Below are 20,815 nucleotides of genomic sequence, written 5' to 3' on the forward strand. Positions count from 1 at the left end.
TGGGTTCCAATTCAGGAGAGGGCACCGTGGCATAGCGGTTGTGTCGATCCTTGGGATGGTTTCATCCCGTAGCGGAGTGCGGCTCCAGTCCTGCTGTGCTTCCGACTCAGTTTTCCGCTAACACGCCTGGGAAGGCAGCAGTGATGAGGACTGAAGAGTTGGTGGTCCTGACATCGACTTGGGAGACCCGAATGGAGTTCCGGGCTCTGGCCACGGGCTGGGTCCAGCCCCTGCTTGGCAGATGTTTGGGGAGTGACCCAACAGATGAAAAATCTCAACTCTTCTCCTCATTTATATCTCCTTCTCTTTCCTTCCTTCCTCCCTCTCTCCCTCCCTCCCTTTTCAGTAGCTATTGTTATTTGAAAGGTGGATTTTTACAGAGAGAAAATGAAAGTCAGAAAGAGAAGTCTTCCATTTGCTGGCTCCCTTCCCAGATGACTGCAATGGCCAGAGCTGAGCTGATCTGAAGCTAGGAGCTAGATGTGTCTTTGCAGTCTCCCATGGGGGTATGGGCGTCTAAGGACGTGGACCACCCTCCTCTGCTTTCCTAGGCCACAAGCAGAGAGTTGAACCCAAAGTGGAGTTGACAGGCAAGGACGGGGATCACACACCCCTATGCACCCCTCCTGCCCTTCCCAAACAAATAAACCTCCACGGAGAAAAATTCAGTCGGGGGGAAGAAACCTATACTGCCTCAGGTAGGACACAGCATGCCAGGTCTGCATGCAGAGAAGTCAGGAGGTGTCAACTCCTCATCCCGTTACAGACGTGAGATTTACATAAGGTAGTCAGCTCTCAGGGCGCAACACAGATTCAATGTGCTGCAGGAACTTCTGTTTCAGACACCAAGGGCAGGGAATGGTCCCCGCCAATGCTGCCCTTGCCCTTGCCCGTCAGGTGGCTTCTGCTGGCAACACTGGGCATTGCAGGTGTTTCATGCTTTGTGTTGCTAGTCATGGTGCTGGGAACCATACTGGCGAGAGAGACCTCTGAAACACTGGCTTGCCACGTAACCATCATGCCGTTGTAATCTTCCGTACTGTTTTGATGTTGTCATCAGAAACCAACACTTCTTTTTGAGAGCGGGTTTCCTCTGCACTGGCTGCCCATGCCGCAGGCACCTGGCACTGAAGATCAGACAGCATGCGTGGCTGGGCAATGCTGTTTCACTAGATTGCTGGCCCTTCAGAAATATTTTGGTTTTAGCTTGAAAAGCAGAGTTGGGCTTCTGGCTCTTACTGCTGCTTCATGTCAGCAAAGACTGGAACGGACAGACCGGACTGCACCAAGTATGGTGGCTTAAGTATCTCCTCCCTCTTAAACAGTATCTTTGATAAAATACCTATCAATATCTATTAACAGAATGACCTGACAGTGGGACTCATTTTGAACTCATTCAGTGCTCGAGCAAGGAGACAGGCAGAATGGGCCGCAGGTCTGGCCTGGGAGTGCATCTGGAGTCTTCTCTCTACTTCTCCATATGTTTGAAATTTTCCATAAGACAAACTTAAAAAAAAGCATTCCTTTTAAAATAAATGGCCCTGCAGAATTCAAATATCAGAGCGCAAAAAAAATTGTTTGTATAACATGAAAACTTCAACTCAAAATATTCTCATTTGGAATATTTATGTAATCAAAGAGATATCTGAAATTATCAGTAATTTCCCTTTAGCTGAAGTGATTTTTATGAGAAATGGCATGAGGGTTAAATCCATAAAATATGTTCCTGGGTCAAACTGCCGTCTTTTCCAGGAGGGTTTTAACAGCCTCTACCATGTGATAAGAAATGCTATGTATCACAGCATGTTTGCTTTCATCATTTTAAGCACCTATTTGCATCTTAGAAGCTAAAGATGCGCAGAGTAAGAAAGCATTGAAGCAATTAAAAACATATTCTGAGGGACAGTGTATTGGCTCAACTGGCTAATCCTCTACTTCCAAGTGAGGCATCCCATATGGGACCGGTTCATGTCCCAGCTCTTCCGCTTCCAGTCCAACTCCCCACATGTGGCCTGGAAAAGCATCAGAGCAGGGTCTAAGGCCTTGGACACTTGCACCTGCTTGGGAAACCCGGAAAAAGCTCTTGGCTGATGACTCTGAATCAGCTCAGCTCTGGCCATTGTGGTCACTGAGGGAGTGAATCAGCAGACGGAAGATCTTTGAGTCTCTTCTTTATGTAAAAATCTGCCTTTCCATTAAAAATAAATAACCTTTTTTTAAGAGCATACTCAACAGACCAGAATTATCCTTAATTCATTCTTGTTCTCCCCTATTTCCTTCAAATTCCTGCGCCATACTGCCCTCTGTCACATCTCAATGGAGAGTCAGACACAGATTTTCTGAGTCCTGGACACACACATCTCAAGATGCCTTTCAGAGCAAGGCAGCAGCCCAGTGGTCTCTATTCCCATTCAGGGAATGCCCTCATGGTTCGGACCAGGCGACGAGGCCCGTGATTCACAGTCACAACTGGGCTCAGCTGTTTTTAACCAAGGAACTGCAAGTATTCGGTACTGTGATCCCAGCCAGGGAATGGGATGTGGGGCATTCTGAGAATTGACGGGTCCTTGTAAGCAGAGCGCACGCACAAAGAAGCACTGAACCCCACTGACAGCCAGGCCAAGGGATGGCAGGTGTGCTCCAGGGAGAGCAGGACCTCGTCCTGGAGCTGAGGCCACAGCTCCCTGTCCTTACACTGTGGCTTACCTGTCGGACCTTGGTGAGCCCACCCCGATGGCCAGTTTCTTCCATTCCTGTTCTTCTGGCAGCTTCCTGCAGGAGTCTGGAGACAGCGTGCGCAAGCCATACTCTGTCTCTCATGGACTGGGTAACTGAGCAAGGTGACTCCCAGCTTGGAACCTCAATCTTCCCTTCTATAAGATGGGGATGTCAGCTCACCGTGTTAGGGAGATCTACTGGATACAGGCACAAGGCCAGGCACACAAGCAGCACATTTTCTGGGTGTTCCAGGCTCTCAGGGAGTAAACGATTGCATACCTCAAATTGCATATGCCAGGGCCTACAGAAAAGAAGTGCCAGTGTCTGAAATCCTCCTGCGGGCACGTCTATGGGCAGCAGCTCACGAGAGTTCCACTGTGAGAAACCGCACAGAGCAATTGCCTTGCAGTTCACATGTACAAGAAGTGGTCTGGATCCACCACACACACACACACACACACACACACACACACACACACACCCTGTGCTACCTGGTAGGACTGCTCTTTTGGGTGAATGCAAAACTGCCTCTCATGAGGGTAAAGTGGGAGATTGAGAACATGAGAGGGTGCAAATCCCAAGTCTACAGTAAGTCACGAATAACAGTCGCTCAAGTCGTGCCGAAGAAAGTGGATCATCGACCTCAGGATTAGACTGCATAGACCATCCTAATCACATAAGCAGCTTTAGCACTCGGTACTAGCATTTTCCCTTTCCACATCTTTTACCCTCTTACCTTCTGCAGGAATAACCCACACTAAGTACCCCATAAAAGCATCATTTCTCTCATCACAGACAACAGAGACTCACACAGTCCTCCAGTGTGTCATCGAAACTCCTGTAATCTGGTGTGCGGGAACAGTTCTGTGAATCAGCTACTGTGTTAATGACAAAAGCTGCCAATTCATGTATTTATGAGAAAATCATCAATGGCTCAAACCAATTTTTTCAAATTGGGAAGGCATCCTGAAAGAGCCCACAGTAGGAAAGTAAATGTCTTATAATTTTCGAGTTGAAAAAACTGTTGTTACTTGGCGTTTTGATACATGTTCTTCAACTCCACTGGATGGTACCACTGGGAGAGGCCAACAGAAATTTACACACAGGTCTGGGAGCCTCCCTCTCCTCTCTCTGAGCCTTTGACTCTTGGTCTAGAATTCTTTAATCTCATCTCCTTGAATAAAATCAAGAGTTCACCCAATTCCGATCTATAGTCAAATGAGGCTTCCTGGGTTTTAAAGCAAATACTATTTTTTAAAATGTTTTTCTCTTACCTTTCTTTTTGGACCTTAGAATGAAACATAACTTGAGAAATTTAAGCATTCTGCTGTTTCCAAGTATAATTTCACTCATTAATGGCCCATAGTTAAGAACCCGCCAGCTAAACAATTAGCTTTTTTGGTCTGAGAACAGCGTGGCTTATTCACTCATTTGCTTAAGTTTTCAGTCTTGACCTATTTTGTGCTCCTTCACAGGGCTTTCTGGGTCTTTCAGTTTTCACAGTGAAGATAATTTCCTTCTTAATGACAAAAAGAATAAGTATGTTTGTGTCTTCTTTTGGAAAAGGAGCAGGCTGATGCGTAACTAAAATGTTGTAACACTAATCAAGCTCTCCTGTCCCATCCCACCACCTGCTCCCAGGGTTGATTTACCACTTTCCACCCTAAAGTCTCCTGTCTGCAAGGTGTGGATACCAACAGTCTTGGGGGGCAGAGGGAGGCACACGGCACTGCTGGGACTGCTGCAAGTTCGTCATAAGGCACTTCTCAGGCCCGCCCTTCTTCCCCCAAAGACAGAACAGGAGGCGCTAGTCTTCATGAGACCATTGCCCACTCCCACTTTTTGGAAGATGATCCAATTTCCTGTAACCATGAAGGGCAAGTGCACAAACAGTGCACTTGGCACCAAGGCAGCCAGACCTGGGCAAGGTGGCACAGGTTGAGCTGCAACATTTTGAAAGAGGATCAGTGTGCTGGCTACGCTGTGATTTAGCAGGGAGACAAAAACACACTTGCGCAGGCCGGCCATAGCCTCTGGCTGCCCCAGCCTGGGGCTGAGCCCACTCTAGTGCACCTTCAAGTACACACAACTCCTTTGGCTAAAAAACCCAGAGAAAACCCACCAGTGAGAAAACACAGGTGTCAGCCTGCCTGAGTTCAGCTGTTTCTGGCATAGGGCATGAATGGAAGACACACAGCGAATTTCCAAAGTGCCAAGTGAGAGGTACCAAGGGGAGGTGGTCACCCCACAGTCACCCCCAGCTGCTGACCCGGGGCTGGAGTCAAGGCAGAGGGACTCCCAGAGGTTCATGGTGGACGGTGAACCAGGAAAACCAGCACTGTGAGGTATCACACCACCAAGAAACCAGAAGTTCAAACGTAACCTTGCTCTTACAAGTACTGCATCTACTTCTGTATCAGGAGCTGGAATGTCGAATTTTGCACTATGGAACGTTGATTCTTATCTGCCTGGCCACGTGGGTTGCACCTGCACTGAAGGGCCACGCCCACCCCACGTCACACGCACACAGGGGTGCTTGTGTGTAGACACACACAATGCACATCAAGAGGGTGCGCTTACCTTCGGCCTCCCTGATTTTCCTTCCCGCTGCAGACTTGCGCAGCACACAGCGGCCGGAACTGAAGAGGCTGGCCAGCTCGTCCAGGGGGCTGGAGACAGGTCTGCAGCTGGGGGGGCTGTAAGGGCCCGGGGACGAGGAGGAATCACAGCTGCCCTTCCTGAGGTTGCCTCGAGCTGCCCGGGCCGGCGAGTAGGGTACCTTGGAGAAAGAGCTGCACGGACCTCCAGCTGGGGCAGAGTTAGGCTTTGGAGGCCCTTTGCACAACTCCGCAGTGGCCATGGCCCTCGCAGTGTGGGCGGCGACGGTTTCGGGCGGGAATACGAAGGAGGCGGCCGGCCGGGGAGCAGCGGGCAGTGGTGGCAGAGGTGGCGGTGTGGACGGCGGCGGCAGGGAGCCTTGGCCGGCCCCGTGGAGTGCAGACAAGCCTGGAGACGTGGGCCTGTCGCCTTCTGCCTTGGGGTTTCGGGAATTCTGCGGGGAGAGAGGGCTGGAGCCCTCGGACTGCACGGGGTACTTGAGGTTGGTCTCCAGGACAGGCAGTTTTTTCACCTCAAGAGGCGTCAGGGGCGACTCATCCGAGGCGGGAGAGCAGGTGGCGGGCGCGGGCGGGAAGACCAGCAGCGGAGGCCGGTGCGGGAGCAGGTTGGGGAAGGGCGGCGGGATGTCCCTGGCGTCCTGGCTGGGCCCCGCGGGCACCAGCCCGAAGGTCATCTCCTCGTACACGGCCTCCACCTGTTCTGGGCTGCCGGGCCCCTGGCCGGCCCGCGCCGCTGCGCCTCCCACCATCTCGATGTACACGGGCTCTGCGTCCACGTCCTCCGCTTCTGTCGCCATCACGGCCGGGGGTGTACCTGCCGGGCCTGGAGGTGGCCCGTTCGTGGGCCGGGGACCCCGGATCTCCTCGTAGGAGCCGCTGAGCTTGGTGTGCGGGCTTCTTTTGGGCTTCCGTGGGGGAATCTTCTTCATGGTGCTGTAGTCGTCGCTGTGTGGCCGTGGCCGGGACAGGGCTGGAGCAGAACAGAGGGGGCTGTCAGCAGAGGCTGCCAAGGCCTGCGGGGTTACGATACCTCAGGGTCACCTCCCAGGAGCCAAGTCTGCGCTGTGGGATGCGGGGACGCTGGTCTGCCTCACAGGGAACCTGGCCTGGGGAACGCAGGGACTCGAGGCTAGCGCGCAGGGGCCAACCCCTGCTTGTGGGACACAGGACCCTGTTCTGCCTCTAGCATTTTGGCCAAGTAGGATTCTGCACTCTCTGGCTGGAATGCGACTGGAAGACATCTTCCAGTCCGCCAAGGAGGCTGTCAGGCAGGAAACAGAAATCCCAAGGAGTACCAGCAGACTGAAAAGCTACAAGGGAAATTGACAATACAATTAAACGTAGGGTGGTGCAACATTTTTTGAAATCCATTCATGCGAGAGTCGGTAGAAGGCTCAGGGAAGATGCCTACTATGAGGATAACTGCTACATGGCTTTCAACTTGTTTCGACCTGAAAAACTTTCTATTTCCTTCTGGTCAGAGCCTTTTACAATGCCCTCCTAAGAAGCTCCAGATGGAGCAGGGTAATGACCCCTTGGAGATGAGCTTGTGGAATACATGCCCACCCAGTTGGTAGGATTTCACGTTCCTGGTCTTGGGGATGAGGAACCAGGACAGCGAGCTTCTCCAGGGCCTGTGGACCCTGCCTGCAGGAAGCCAGCAGCCTCGGCTGGCTGGCGCCGTGGACAGAGCTCAGACACTAGCACATCCTCATGGATTCGGCAACTGGAGAAGGGCTGTACTGAAATGACACACTTGAAGCCTTGACAGAGACATATATTTAAAAGAAAGCCAAGGGTGTAAAATGTTGCTAAGAACTTCTTCCATGCGAACTTGCAAAAAGAAGAAATTGCGTACTAGTAATTTTGAAAGAGGCCCAATCTTCTTAAAGACAAGTCCAACACAGTTAATAAAGGCTAGGCAGAACAAGCAACACTCTCCCATTTCTCTTCCTAATATATTTTCACTATAAATTGCAGTGATGCTATCACTACACGTACTTTCTCTGCACACACAGATGTTAACGGTAGGAAAGGCACACGCATGCTTACTGAGATTTCACTGCACAGAAATCCTGGACTATTTTACTGCTTTGGTATTTTGGGAGTCTGTAGGAATTTTCGACATGAGCACATCCGGTTTCGTCCTTTTCCTGAGTTGTTTAACTAAGGCAGCCATATCTGTGCGTCAATGAGTGTGCCCTCCAACAGACCTGGTGTCCCAGTTTGGGGAAACAGAATTGTGCAGCTGCAGAGCCGCTGAGTCAGGCAGCCCTGCGTCCAGAGCCCAGCCTGGCTTTTGGGTCATTCAGTCCTTCATTCACTTACTGCAATTCTGCAGTATTTTCTGAGATACACTCAGCGAATAAAGAGCAAACTCTCCCTGCCTTCCTCTGCTCCAATGAGAGCAGTCAGACAGTGGAGGGAAATGCAGTGAATGAGACAACTCTAGTATTCCCGAGAAGGACAGGAAGCAGGCCTGAGGGAGGCCACTGCGTGGTGTGGGGTGGACCCTGCTGAAACAGGACTCGGGCAGAACTCCCTACACGCCTGTGTGGTCATGCACAACACACTGATGCTCAGAGCCATCTCAAAGGAACACAACAGATGCTGGATGCAAAGTTCTCACCTCGGTTCTAGGCTGGGCACAAAATAAAAGGGAATCATTCAAGTGCACATGGAAAGGGAGAAAGCTAATTTCCTGACTCACTGGACATTTTTGTATGCCAACATTATGCAAGACTCCCCAAAGTGGCAACTTTAAAGAACCAAATACCCAGGTGCACAATTCCTTAATTAATATGCATCATTCCGGTGACTGTCAACGTGCTGAACAACACAGCTCATGAGCTTCTCCCAGAAAGCGGAAGAACCAGCCCAGTCCTTTTCACATCAGCAGCACAGAGTCCTTCTAAAGGCATGAATAATTCAGAGGAATTGTGGTAGACTGTAATTTTTTCCCCTGGTCTCTTCCAGAATACTGAAGCTGGGAGAATCCTTGTGGTTGCCCAACGAATACAACTTTGAGAAGATATTTCCTGCCACTGTGGTGGAGCCAAAGCCAAACAGCTTCTGCCTGATCCCTGCCCTGTGGGACACACATCCTGGGTGCCCCAGCTTCCCTCTAAGAATCCTTACCCATGATCCGCAGGGCTTCTTAGAGTGCCTGCACAGGAGGTTGCTAAGAACCTCTGGAGAGGGAGAGGGCAGCCAGAGAACCCTGGCTGTTCTGGCCTCCACTTGGGTTTTCCCAGCCCAGCACTCAGCCACGAGCCAAGCTTCTGTCTGACCAGAGCCAGGAACGACTGCCCGAGAGCTGCAGAGGGTAGCCCAGCCAGTTAAAGGACCATGAGATGTCATGGACGCCACCCTTGGGCCTAAGACACTGCATTCTAGAGGAGGCTCTTGCAGTGAGACAGTGAGACAATTACTGCAGGGCCTGGCACCCGGAAGACGGTCGCTATTATCAAAAAAGACATGGCACTGGGAAATTGGAGGGACCTTGTAGAGACTGTCGCAGAAGCATGGTGGCCCTGAAGAAAGCTCTGGGCAAGGAAGATGTTGGAGGCAACACCACGCAAATCATGGTGGGAAGTTTGGCCATGCATCCAGGAGGGCTGTGGGAAAATAGGAGACTCACTGAATGGCTGGGGTGAGTGGCTGGGAGGTTTTCAGGCAAACTGTGAATGCTGCTTGCCGGGTTCTCCCAGCTGCACAGAGTCAAACTGGGGACAGTGGGGAGTAAAGAGTTGGAGCAAAGAACCAACAATGAACTGGAATGGACCAGAACTTCCCAGAAGCCAGGGTCTCCAGGTGGCAAACAATTTTCCAGAAGTAACTTCTAGGCAGAGGTGGAATGCAGCATTTTTCAGGAACATGTGATCTAAAGACAAAACCAGGCACAGGCCTGTTAGATTCTCTGAGGCCTAAGAAAGACTGAAGGTTTGCTTCACAGACTTTCCTGTTATGCAAACCCCCCTAAGAATATTAAGGTAATTTTCCCCACAAAACTATTCCAGGGATCTCCAAATGGAGCACAGAAGACCCCGGACAGGTATGCGACTTAGCTTTGGATTGAAGAAGTGGATCCGAATCTGGTTGACAAGAAATGCATGAAGCTTTCAAAGGAATTGAATCTGCTATCCCTGAGAGCTGAGTCAATACAAAATGAAGACAGTGTGGTCCCTTGGGATTTTAGGCTGAAGAGAACAGTAGCCCCATACACCAGGCTCTCTCCTGGGTTACAATGCAAAGGTAAAGCCATGACTCCAGAACTCAGGCCTAAGAACCATGGAGAATCATGGCACAATACCAGGACGAAATCTTTACCAATGCACTGGCAGCAGGTGTCCTGGTGTTGCTCAGAATTGCCCACAACAGGGCCACTGGGCAGCACCCAACTTTGCAATGTTTAGCTAGCCTATGTGGGTTGTGTGGCTATGGTTTTCTTAGGCCACAATCTCTGGATAGAGTAGGTATACTTCAGGGGCCTGTGCACCCAGATCTGATTTAGCCGAGCTCTGAAGTGAGGAAAGATGGAAATTTGGGGGAGCTTGGAGAGGGGTGAGTGTATTCTGTAAGTGGGAGTCATGGCAATGCATTTCTCAGTTAGACTGAGAAAGGCTGTAACATGGTGGCTCCACAGTGTTTCCAGGCCTGTCAAGAGGGAGAATCCCTTTGTTTCCTAATCCTGGGAAGACCTTTGGGACAGCGCCGGTCAGTGAGTGTGGCCACTGGACCACCATGTGACTTCCAAGGCTGACTCCCAGAGGGGAAACAGAGACCACCTGCACATGTTCTCCTTGGAGCCTGAGGCTCTTTCTGAAGCTCCAGGCTGCCCAACCAGTGTGAAAAGCCATATGCAGATGGAGATCCTTGGAGAGCCCCGTTCCAAGACATGTCAGGAACAGGGTTGTTGACAATTCTAGCTCTGTAACTTTATGGAAGTCTTTGAGTGAGACAGCCAGAGCCTGAGAGATAATGGAAGAACAAAGTTTGGGTGAGTGGTTAAGCAACTGTTTTAGATGTGGCAGAAAGCCATTTGTACATGACACTATCATGCCTGTTTGGAGACAGGCTCTAGAGTCCCTCCTGGGTACAAGGCTTGGTGCTCCGTGGCTCGGGGTAGCCCCTCTAGAGGTCACACCAGTCATACCCCCAGGCTCATTCTGAAGACCGAGGATGCTCAACAGCTGCCCTGCACACAACAAAGACCCAAGTGGCATCAGCTGGGATCTCTGTCAGCAATGACTCATGGCACACAGAACAAGATTCCTTAATGTGTGGTCTTGCTTGAGAAATGGGGGATCACCAAGGCCTCACTGACCACACAGCACAGCCCACGCTCCTGCACTGCTGCCTGAAGCTTCAGTGGAAACAAAGTATCTTCATTTTTCATAAACTGCAGTTGGCGGGTTAGAAAGGTACAAGCAAGCTTGCTCTGTGGCTGCTTCTGGGCCTGTGTGGGCACTTCATCTGCAAACATGCACTTAAGGGATGTTAAAAATGCATTTCATTGAGATTTTTATTTTATTTGTTAGCCCCTCATACTGAGGCATAAATGACATTGAAATAGAATCAGGAAGATATTCTGTGATCAAAAGACACTCATAGGGCCAGTTCTAACACTTGAAGAGCTAGACAACGTTCTTTTTTTCGGGGGTTGGAAGATAAAATTTATAGGGTTATCTTAGTCAAGTTATTAAACAAAAATAACAATGGCAGCCACATAGAGGATAGTCAGGATCTAGAATTTCTGGAATATGTTGTCAAAGTAGTTCTCTTTTTAATTATATTTATATTTAGCAGTTTATAGTATTCAAGCAAGATTTTACAGAACTTTGTGCATTTTAGAATAATCAAAACAGACTGATAACTTGAACAAGCCATATATCAACAATTGAAGGGCAGAACAGTCTTAGGAGGAGTGTGCAGAGAAATCTCCACTAGCCTAGCTAGTGAGGAATAACTGTATTCTGCATCCTACCTAGTGAGCTCTAGGAAAAGCCAAACTGACTTTTTCCTGTCCTAAGCTTTCCGTATTAGTCTCTCGGTGTCTATCTGAGCTTATTTTGGGGGCTCTGGGGCAACCCTGATGATCAGTGCAAGAGAGGATTGGGAGCCAAAGTTGGAACTAAGTAAGGACCACAGAAGGCTCCTCTTCTGAGTCCAGAAGGAAATTTACAATTCTTTTATCTCTGAGGACCACTCGGGGCTTCTGGCTGTTGCTCCAATGTCATTAGACCCTGTGAGGAGGGTTCTAGGCTGCTTCCACCCCTTGTGGGAGATTGGATAGCAAATGGCTGACCTGAGTTCTTGGCCTACGAGGGCACTGAAATTCCCTGTAATCTCCTTGGCAGTTGGGATATGGTCCTTGGTGCCCGTACTGACAATCCTTGATGAGGTATCCACTGATTCTATAGCGAAAGCACTTGGGAGGTTTTGGGGGGTTTCCGTAGACAACGTTCTTAAGTTGCCCAATCACTTACTGGACTCTTCTTCTCTGAATTGCCTCAGTATGAGCTAGAGACTTGTGTTCAAGTTCCATTACTGGACAAATATATTGCCCTATACAGAGCTTTCCCTTTGAATCTTTGCAAAGGGATGTCGATGCACATACCTACTACCAAGACACAAGTGATCTGTAGTTATCCTCCCTGAGAATCTGACACCTGTGAGTTACCTCTATGAAGCAAGCAGGGAGCGAAAGGCTTGCTCCTCTAGCGAGCATGCGCATCTGGGTGTGGAAGCCCATCACTTCCCAAGTCTCCCAAGGCTGCCTTGGTTAGCTTCTGAACAGATCTAGCACCAGAACAGCACCAGGACACCAAAGCTGACTTCAAGGCTGTGAAGTTAACAACCAGTTCCACCTGGGCTAAGCCGGAATGGCTTGCGGCATTTCGTTCTCTGAGGGTTGGGGAAGTCCAGGCAGTACCACTAGCTCCCCTCCCAAGACTGTCCACTCTCACACACTGCTCTGCTGCTTGCTGCTGCTGAAGAATCCCCCTGGGGCCTGCCCAGGCTCCACCAAGGGTTACTCACTCCCTGGCTGTGCCCCCAGCCTTCTGAGCTCACTGCCCTCCCTCTGCTTAGCACATGATGCGTTTGTCCATTCATCTCCTCTGCTGCTCTGTAAGGTCCCCAGAGACAGCCTGGCTCACAGAAGACACTTAATTAGTATTTGGTGAATGAGCAGCTGCGTCAGAGGTGGGAGTTGTGCAATCCTGTCCTGCTATTTCCAGTAATACATTTCTCAGAACCATGTTCACGGAAACCCTAATTTCTGTCCAAGTTCAGGTACTAGAAAAGACTGCTTTAAAGGAGTTTCTGCCAAAAATATGCTGACAAACTACGTATGACACATCTCAAGGGTACATTCTGAACTTGGCCAAAATGTGTTGCCTTTGATTTATTGGCGAGAAGCTAACTTCATTAAAATAAAAGCATCACAACAATGCACTTTGCAACAGATGAGGGAGGCTGACAAAGATTACAGAAAATGCCTACTAAGAGAAAACTATCCATGAGTGTCCAAAATCTTTGCACCAAAATAAACTCAGGTTTCAATTCTATTTTCACCAACGTTTTGACATATTTTTATATATTGTTCATTAAGTGTTTATTGAATGCATGCTATAGGGAAGTACTGCTCTTCAGGGACAACCAAACAAGACAGTAAAAAGGAAAGAAACTGAACATGATGTCCACAGTAAACTGCAGAACCACCCATTGCGTAGTTACACACGTTCACGTGTGGGGACGAAGCAGCCTGTACGGCCACTTTTCAGAAGCCACGTGTTGTTTCTAAGGGGCCACAGGAATTTGCAGGAGGGGCAGTGTGGACTAACACAGAAGGCCTCCTGAAGGAGACGAGAGCTGCCCCAGAAAGCCTGCTCTTGTAATTTCATCGTGAGCAGCCTCTGAGCAACTCTACAGCACTACTTAGTCTCAGCTCCTACATTTAGCCCTTCGTATTCACTTCTTAGATGAGAAAACTGGCCATCGAGGGAATGGGTGGCCCTCTGGCTGTGTAACTGCGCTGAGTTCCCGCTGCATCCAGGCCACGACGTCACAAGCAGTCCTAGCCCTTGCTGTGGGTTCTCTGTTACTGCTACTTGACCCCAGGGGTTGGGGTCCCACGCAAGAGGTTCAGACCCTGGTTGTCAGGAGCCAAGGCAGCAGGCATTTTCGTGGGGCTTGGGAGAAAGGCTGGACCTTTGGTAGGAAGAGAAAGTGCAAAAGAGGCTCTGGGGCCTCTCCTTCCCACAGACCACCGACGGAGCAGCCCAAGACTGCACGGGAGGCGTGAAAGCTGCTTGCAGGCTGATAATCTTCTGGTTTGTGTGTGGTTCACAGGGAGACTATCTCGTTTCTTGGGAGACACTGCTCTCCCCTTCCTGTGTCCAGGTTGACGTCCACCTGGAGACTGCTCCAGCTTGCCTGTCCTTGTCACCATGGCTGCACACATACACACACACTAGACTCTTTCCCCAGCCTTGCAAATTTCCACCACGCCATCAGCTAAGGGTTGTAGTAGGAGAGAAGAGTTCTGAGCACATGTTCTACAGGTCCCGCCCCTCTTACAGCCACTGGTGGAGCCTTGCAGAGGAAATCAGGAGACCCTCACTGCTTCTGCTTCTGCCCAATGACTTCTCAGTCACTTCCCAAAGCTGAGACCACTGCTTTCACTGTGTCTTTGTGGCTTTGGTTCATTGATTTATCAAAGTAACCATGTTCCAGCGCAGGTTCGAGGGTCTTTCTCATGGTTCTACACTGGCACTGCACTGAGGATTTCAACCCTGAGCTGGCACTGCCACTCTGCCCTATTTCTTCCTTTCTGCAGCAGTGATCTGAAATGTGCAGTTAATTGTTGATTATCCTTCACTACCGGGGTGAGGTCTATAGGAGAGCACTTCAGCCAAAGGTGGAGTGTGCAGTGAAGAGACACGGTGGTGCCAGCTCATTTACCTGTGCGCATGTAACTAAATGCTGTGGCTTGCTTGAGGTTTGCGCATCTTCCACAGGCCCTTGTGCCGGCAGTGTGGGGTTCAAGGTGGCAATAGTGGGTCAACTCAGAGAGTGCTGTGGAAGAGGACTGTGTCCTGGGGGACCCTGGTTGGGTCGTAAGACAGACTGGCTCTAGCAGTCTTCTCAGCTTGGCTCGGCCTGCTCCCTGGATTGCGACGCGGCCCTGGCCCCCTTACAGTTCCTCTCCTGCCACCCCGTGATGACTCAGAGAGTTGTCACCTGAGCTAGCCCAGTGCCATGGGACATTCAAGACTGAGCAAGACAAAGCAACCCGTCTCATGTATTTTCTCATAGTGCCAAAAAGCTAGAACATCTGTGTGCTCACACACATGCACACATGCAAGTCCACAATGTGCATATATACTCACATATACAAACACACACGCGTGTACATGAATACACGCAAGTCTATGTATACACAAATACAAACATACCCAAATTCATACAAACAGAAGTATATGTGAATGAGCGAACTTGGAAAAGTGGAAAAGCAAATGAAAAGCATGGCTTTTTGTGGAAATAATGCCCATAATGGCTGGGGGGTGCAGACACATTTAAAAAAAATGCTGCATGGAATTTAAAGCTGAGTTGGAGCCAATAAAGCTCACACTTGCAGCTCTGAGTTCCAGGCGCCTTTCAAGCACCCTGCAGAGGCCCCCAGCAGGGCCTCACACATGGCAGATGGTCAGTAAGTTCTGTTACTTGGTGAGCGTTCTGCTAAGAAGCACTCCCTCTGTTTTCACAGATCTAAGAATTAATAATTCAGCAATCGCTGCCGCGTGGGTGATGCCAGGGAAAGCGCCCACCGCTAAGCAAAGCGGCTGTCCCTGCAGGTGCAGACAGTGTCCCATATACAAGAGGTGATCAGGGCTACACTGTGGCTGTGCCAGGCACAATCAGCTTGGCCCCGGGGACGCCATGGGCTTCGCTTTCTGACCTGGGGTGGGGCTGCCCACGCATTCACACCTGCGGCACATGCGCAGCGGTGGAGCTGGGATGTGGGCGCAAGTGATGGCACCTGGGGCACTTTGCCCTAAGAGACTTGGCAATCAGAACAAATACGATCCACGTGGAACAAGACCTAGCCGCGCGCTGGCCCGCGCCTGTTTTCACACCTGTTTCCGCCGCAGAAGTAGGAGCCGGCCAGGAGCTGCCCCCACGCACACGCGAACCGAGCTCACCGTGAGCCGCGTCCCGCGCCGCAGCCAGGCAGGCGCTCACCGCCTCATAGGAGGCGCTCAGCCGAGTGTTGGGGTCCCTCTTGGGCTTGGGTGGAGGCTGCTTCCGGGGCGACGGGAGGCCGCTGCTGTCGTCCACGCTGGACACCGAGTGTAGTGAAAGCGACCGCACGGACGTCGCGGCCTGAGCGCGCCGAGGTCCAGCCTTGTCTTCAGGTCTGAGAGTGAAAAAAAAGCCAAGTCTAGAGAGATGTTACCTAGCTGCCCTGGGGTGCAGGGGTACCCACTTAGTAGACCCAAGGTCTGGGTCGTGCAGAGGTGCCTAAGCTGCCCCTACCTCCCCTAGGGATCACCCTTGTGATCTGCATGGAGAATGCATTTTTCACACTCTGATTATTAAGCAAATGAAAGAGCTGGAATTCCAGTCTGAATGATAATTTCACGGACATGGGTCTCTACGGAGTGATTGATGCGTTAAAGGCTTCCAGTTCATCACCACTTCCCCTTGGGGAAAAAAGCACCCAGGTCTGTGTGGGAGCACCTGACCGCTCCTCTCCTCATCCACGTTCTGCTTGGGATTATTTAATGCTAGGCACGAGAAACCTCCTCCCCTCCAGTCCACATGCTTCCCTGTGCCAAGTGAGCTGCTGGCATCTGCTAAACAGATAACTGCCCCTTCACTTGATTTCAGATCAAGAAGTAAATACAGAGTCAAATAGCGAAATTGAGTGGCTGTTGGAGTTCCAGCAGGGAAAACAACGAATATATCTTGCAAGTCCTAGGAAATTAGCAGCCCTCCTGTTTGTAAAGACCCCCTTCCTGGCTTCCCACGGGGATGGAATCTCTCACTAGCAAGCCAGTGCGCCCCTATCACATGGTGCTGGCGACAATTCATTTTTATAATCATCATCTCTCAGTGGCACAGCACCAACAGGGCTGGGATCAACCACGCAGGCAGAGCCAGTCGCCCATGTAGAAAATGAAATCGCTGAAGACGGCAGCATGGCACTCCAGGGATAATTTGTTTTCCCTGTAATGTTTAATTACAGTTTTCCATACAAAGGGAATTTTTTTCAATATTTCATCACTGAGATATTTGAAGCTAATTAACAAGAGACACATTGCCGTTTCCTCTCTAACAACAACAACAACAACAACAACAAATTAGTTGGTAAAGGAAAGTTGTTTCAGTGAGAACACAGGAGTGCATCCGGGTGCACAGGAAAGTGAACACGTCCCCGGCTGTGAAGTAGGATGGGAAGGTCTCTGTCAGGCCCCTGGCCGTCTCCATGAGGGGGCCTTGGTCAAACACGGGGAAGGGACGGTGGCAGAAGGGAGAAAGCCAGGGCATTCTTGTGGATCTATTTCCAGCTCAGCATACAAAGCAAGCTTTCAGAGAAAAAGCTGTTCCCCAAAGCTCTCCTTACCGGAGAGAAAACGGGGCTGTTGACACAGGGAAATCTAATACGCACACTCTGTTTATTGAGAGTTTACCAGTTATCTGCCTTCACAGTGATGTGTCTTGATTCTCTGGCCAGATTTCCACCAGTTTCCACAAGCCAGTCTTAAACGCACGACACTTATTACCAAGATGTCAACAGTGTAACTGCATCATTTTATGAGGACAGGGATATTTGAAGCCCTAAAACCCTGAACGTCCTTGGGGCAGCTGAGTTATGCAAGGGTGGCAGGTGAAATGATAGTCATATTTTATATGACCAAAGCCATACATGTGGCGATGTCTAAGCCATGAGCAGGAGGCACAGGACACCTCCTCTGACCCACCACAGCCCACACACGCCTGTTCCTGGAACCACTGTCATATTTGATTGAACTTCCCATTAAGGGTGAGCCCACTGGATCGATCACAGTCTGTCTTTACCTTCTGCTTCCTTCCTCTGGCTTGTTTCCGGCCTCCGCCCTCTCTCTATGGTGAGCAGCATTCACTTTCTGCCGAAGCCGGTCATTCTCGCGGGCGGTGTCTGAGGCATTCTGAACGACCAGGGCGTCATACGTCTTCAGTGCCATGGCTTCTGTGTTCTGTAGGAAGCTGCTGATAGATGTGACCTCTTGCTGTTGGATGCACATTTTTTGAAGCAAGTGCTGGCGTGCTAGAAAGCCTCTTATAACTTCACAAAAGAACACAACCCTGGGTCAGCAAAGGTGAAAAACCCAGACACACACAGACAAAAACCACCATGTATTCAGGGCCCAGCAGCTAGAGTGAGGGCTGTTTCACCCAGGACAAGAATATACTGAAACCTCTGAATCTCCCAAGAGGAGATGTAATTTCAGTCGTGATAACAGCAACTTCAAACCTGACCGGCAGGAGGTGCCACAGGCAGTGCTGTAGGACATCACATGGGCCTTCTGCAGCAAGATACCGGCACTGATGGGCAGTACTTCCTCCAGGGGAAGTCGAAACAGGCCTTCAGTTGCACCGGCACTGATGGGCAGGAGTCAGATACGGACAGGCAACTGGCTGCCACCCCAGGGGAAGTCGGAACGGGCCTTCAGCTGCACCATCTGGGCACGTTGATTGATCATCTTCTAATCTGTCAGATGACTACAGGCTTTTGGAGTTAGTCTGAGTTATCATGGACATACTGTTTTTACAACTCTAACTCAGCTCCTAGAGAAATGAGCACTGCATTGAAGACTCTGGAAAGAAACGATGTAGGAATAAGGACATTCTTGGTGCTACTCTAGAAAGGAGGGTGAGAAAAAATGTGCAAACACTGTAAGTTAAAATATGCTTTTTAAAAATACTCTTTAAAAAAGATTCATTCACTTATTTATTTGGAAGTCAAGAGTTACGGAGAGATAAACAGCTGCAGCTCGTCCATCCGCTGTGTGTACTCCTCTGACGGCCCTGAAAGCCAGAAGTCAGGAGGGCCTTCCAGGGTTCCCACGGGAGTGGCAGGGGCCAAGCACTTGGGCCATTTTCCATGGCTTTCCCCAGGCTATTAACAGAGAGCTGGACTGGAAGTGGAACAGCTAGGAGATGGACATATGTGGTCCCCGGAATTGTAGGGAGCACCTTTATCTACTACACCACAATGCTGGTCCTCCAAATATTTTGAGATCACTGAAAAATGAGCAAACATGTAAAAAATAAAAATAAGAGACCATTATTTGAAGCTACTTCTATGTTTTGGGTACCTAATCACATCATTACAATGCTCAAAATGCAGTGATAAAAGCATAGCCGTATCTCCACTGTAGACATGAGCTAGATGTGTGTCTCTGGGGTAGGCGTTGGGTGCAGCTGTTAAGAGGCTGCCATTCGTGACAGCTGCATCCCATACCAAGGACCGGGGTTCAAATCCCAAGCCTATGAAGCCTGGGGCTGCAGTAGTGCTTTGGGTACTTGGGTCCTGGTCTCTGATGTGAGTACCAGACTGAGTTCTGGGCTCCTCACTGTAGCCTGGCATAATCACAGCTGTTAGAAGTGTTAGTGAGTGAAGCAATAGAGGGCAATACACGCCACCTGCCTATCTCTAGTTTTCACGTAAATAAAAACAAAGAAAACAAAGGGGGGGGGGAATCCATGAAAGTCAATATAACCAACGCATGGCAGATCCAGGGTGCAGAGCCTTCCGTGATTAGGGGGCCGAGTTCTGCTCCTTCGGCTGCATTGATCTGTTGCCCTCCTGGGGCACATCACTGGTGGGAAGTCACAGAGATACAGGCTGGCAATCAATACAAGGGAGCTTCTAGCAGCACGGAGCAACATGGACCAGGCTTTCTTGAAAGAAAGGCAGTTGGCTGCTAATCCCTACACTTGGCAAGACAAGAGCCAGCAGTTCTAGGGGCCACGGACAGGTGCGAGGTGCAGGCCAAGGTCTTTCTGCAGGTCTTTCAGCCTCTAGGACACCGAGATGGAACTTTACAGTTCTTAGAACGAATGGTGCAGACTTTGGAAGATGCATGATTCATGGGAAACGCTTCGTTTGTGTCTCTGGGGCACAGGCCCGTACAGCTTTAAAGGCTTTCAAATACCAGAGAACAAATGTGTGGGGTATCTACAGCTGCTTCTGCACTCAGGTCTTTCCTGGTGGAAGTGGAAAGCTGACACGACTTTCCACAATTCTGGAAAAGGAGAACCCAGATGTCTAAAGGCATAAAACTTTGCCTTCTTTTTTTGTTTTCCAGCTCACAATACTGAGTTCCTTTGAAATGTCACAGCATTCAGCTGACTGCTAAACAGTCACGCTGAATGAATCTAAAGGGAACATAATGTAGCACTAAAGGGTACCATCGTACTTCCAGGAATGCAGAATGTGGAGCAAAATGAAGAAGTATGAAGCATGGGATAGGCACACAGGGCCAGACAGAAGTAGGAGCTCTTTCTTGTGAAAGATAGAAAAAGAAAGAAAGAGAGAAAGAAAGAGAGAGAGAGAAAGAAGGAAGAGAGAGAGTGAAGCAAGAGGAGTCAAGACACTGACTTGCGAAAGGCTGAAGGTGAGAGTATATTCAAGACGGTTATTCTCTTGGAACAAGGGAAGGTGCCAGACTTCCGACCTTGGACCACACAGCCCTGTGCAGCCACTGCCCCACATCCCAGGGCTCTGCTCTCTCACGCTCCATACTCCAAGGCTTCTCCTGTTTTAAAAATGTGATGTCAGAGGCTGCAACATCAGTATCTCTTGTCAGGGCAAAACTAACACAAATAAACTGGCTGCGACTGGAGACTGGTGTCTGCTGCCTTTCCAGCAATTCTGGCAGACAGTTTCCATGACAGCTGCCACGTCAAGGCCTTCATCACAGCCGTTGTTCATCCAGGGCAAAATGAACAAATATAGTCACAGAGAAAACTTCTGCTGGGAATAATTTAAAATTAAAATGATTACATTGAAAATGAAGAAGTTACAGGTTTCTTTCTCCAGTACATTTACAAAGAATAAGAAAAAAAAGAGCTCTATAAAAACTGAAAATGACTCCAAATTATATAAATTTGGAATAAATTTAACAGCAAAAATAAAATTACCAAAATGTATTGTGGGAAGTAGTCTAAGAGATATAAAAATAAAAATCAACAGTTTGTCTTTGCATGTAAGAGTCTGCAGTTTTTAATGCTCTTCTGTTCATTACTCCGTTTATGTGTATTAAATCATGGGATTTCCTCTCGAGGCCGTTTCCTGGCCGCACTCGGGTTTTCTCTTCGGAAAGGTGAACTGATAGTTGGGGTTCTGTTCATCTCTTCAGCTTCAGGTCAACAGGCTGTAGGACCTCAAGCTTTAAAACTCATTACAGGAGAAATTTCTGATGGAA

The 20,815-nt window shown here is 49.5% G+C and overlaps 1 protein-coding gene across 2 annotated transcripts in view; it reads right to left on the reverse strand.

Annotated features, from left to right (window-relative positions):
* The window catches only part of MYO16 (myosin XVI), a 375,466-nt gene that overhangs the window by 48,036 nt on the left and 306,615 nt on the right, over nt 1–20,815 (reverse strand). For both annotated transcript variants that reach the window (XM_058670587.1, XM_058670588.1), the window contains 3 exons: nt 17,424–17,670; nt 15,545–15,759; nt 5,299–6,306 (listed from right to left, as the gene is read on the reverse strand). In XM_058670587.1, the coding sequence (XP_058526570.1) occupies nt 5,299–6,306; nt 15,545–15,759; nt 17,424–17,670 (1,470 nt within the window). The remainder of the gene's footprint in view (nt 1–5,298; nt 6,307–15,544; nt 15,760–17,423; nt 17,671–20,815) is intronic.

Source organism: Ochotona princeps, chromosome 12 (assembly GCF_030435755.1).
Source record: "Ochotona princeps isolate mOchPri1 chromosome 12, mOchPri1.hap1, whole genome shotgun sequence".
In the NCBI taxonomy this organism is placed as follows: domain Eukaryota; kingdom Metazoa; phylum Chordata; class Mammalia; order Lagomorpha; family Ochotonidae; genus Ochotona; species Ochotona princeps.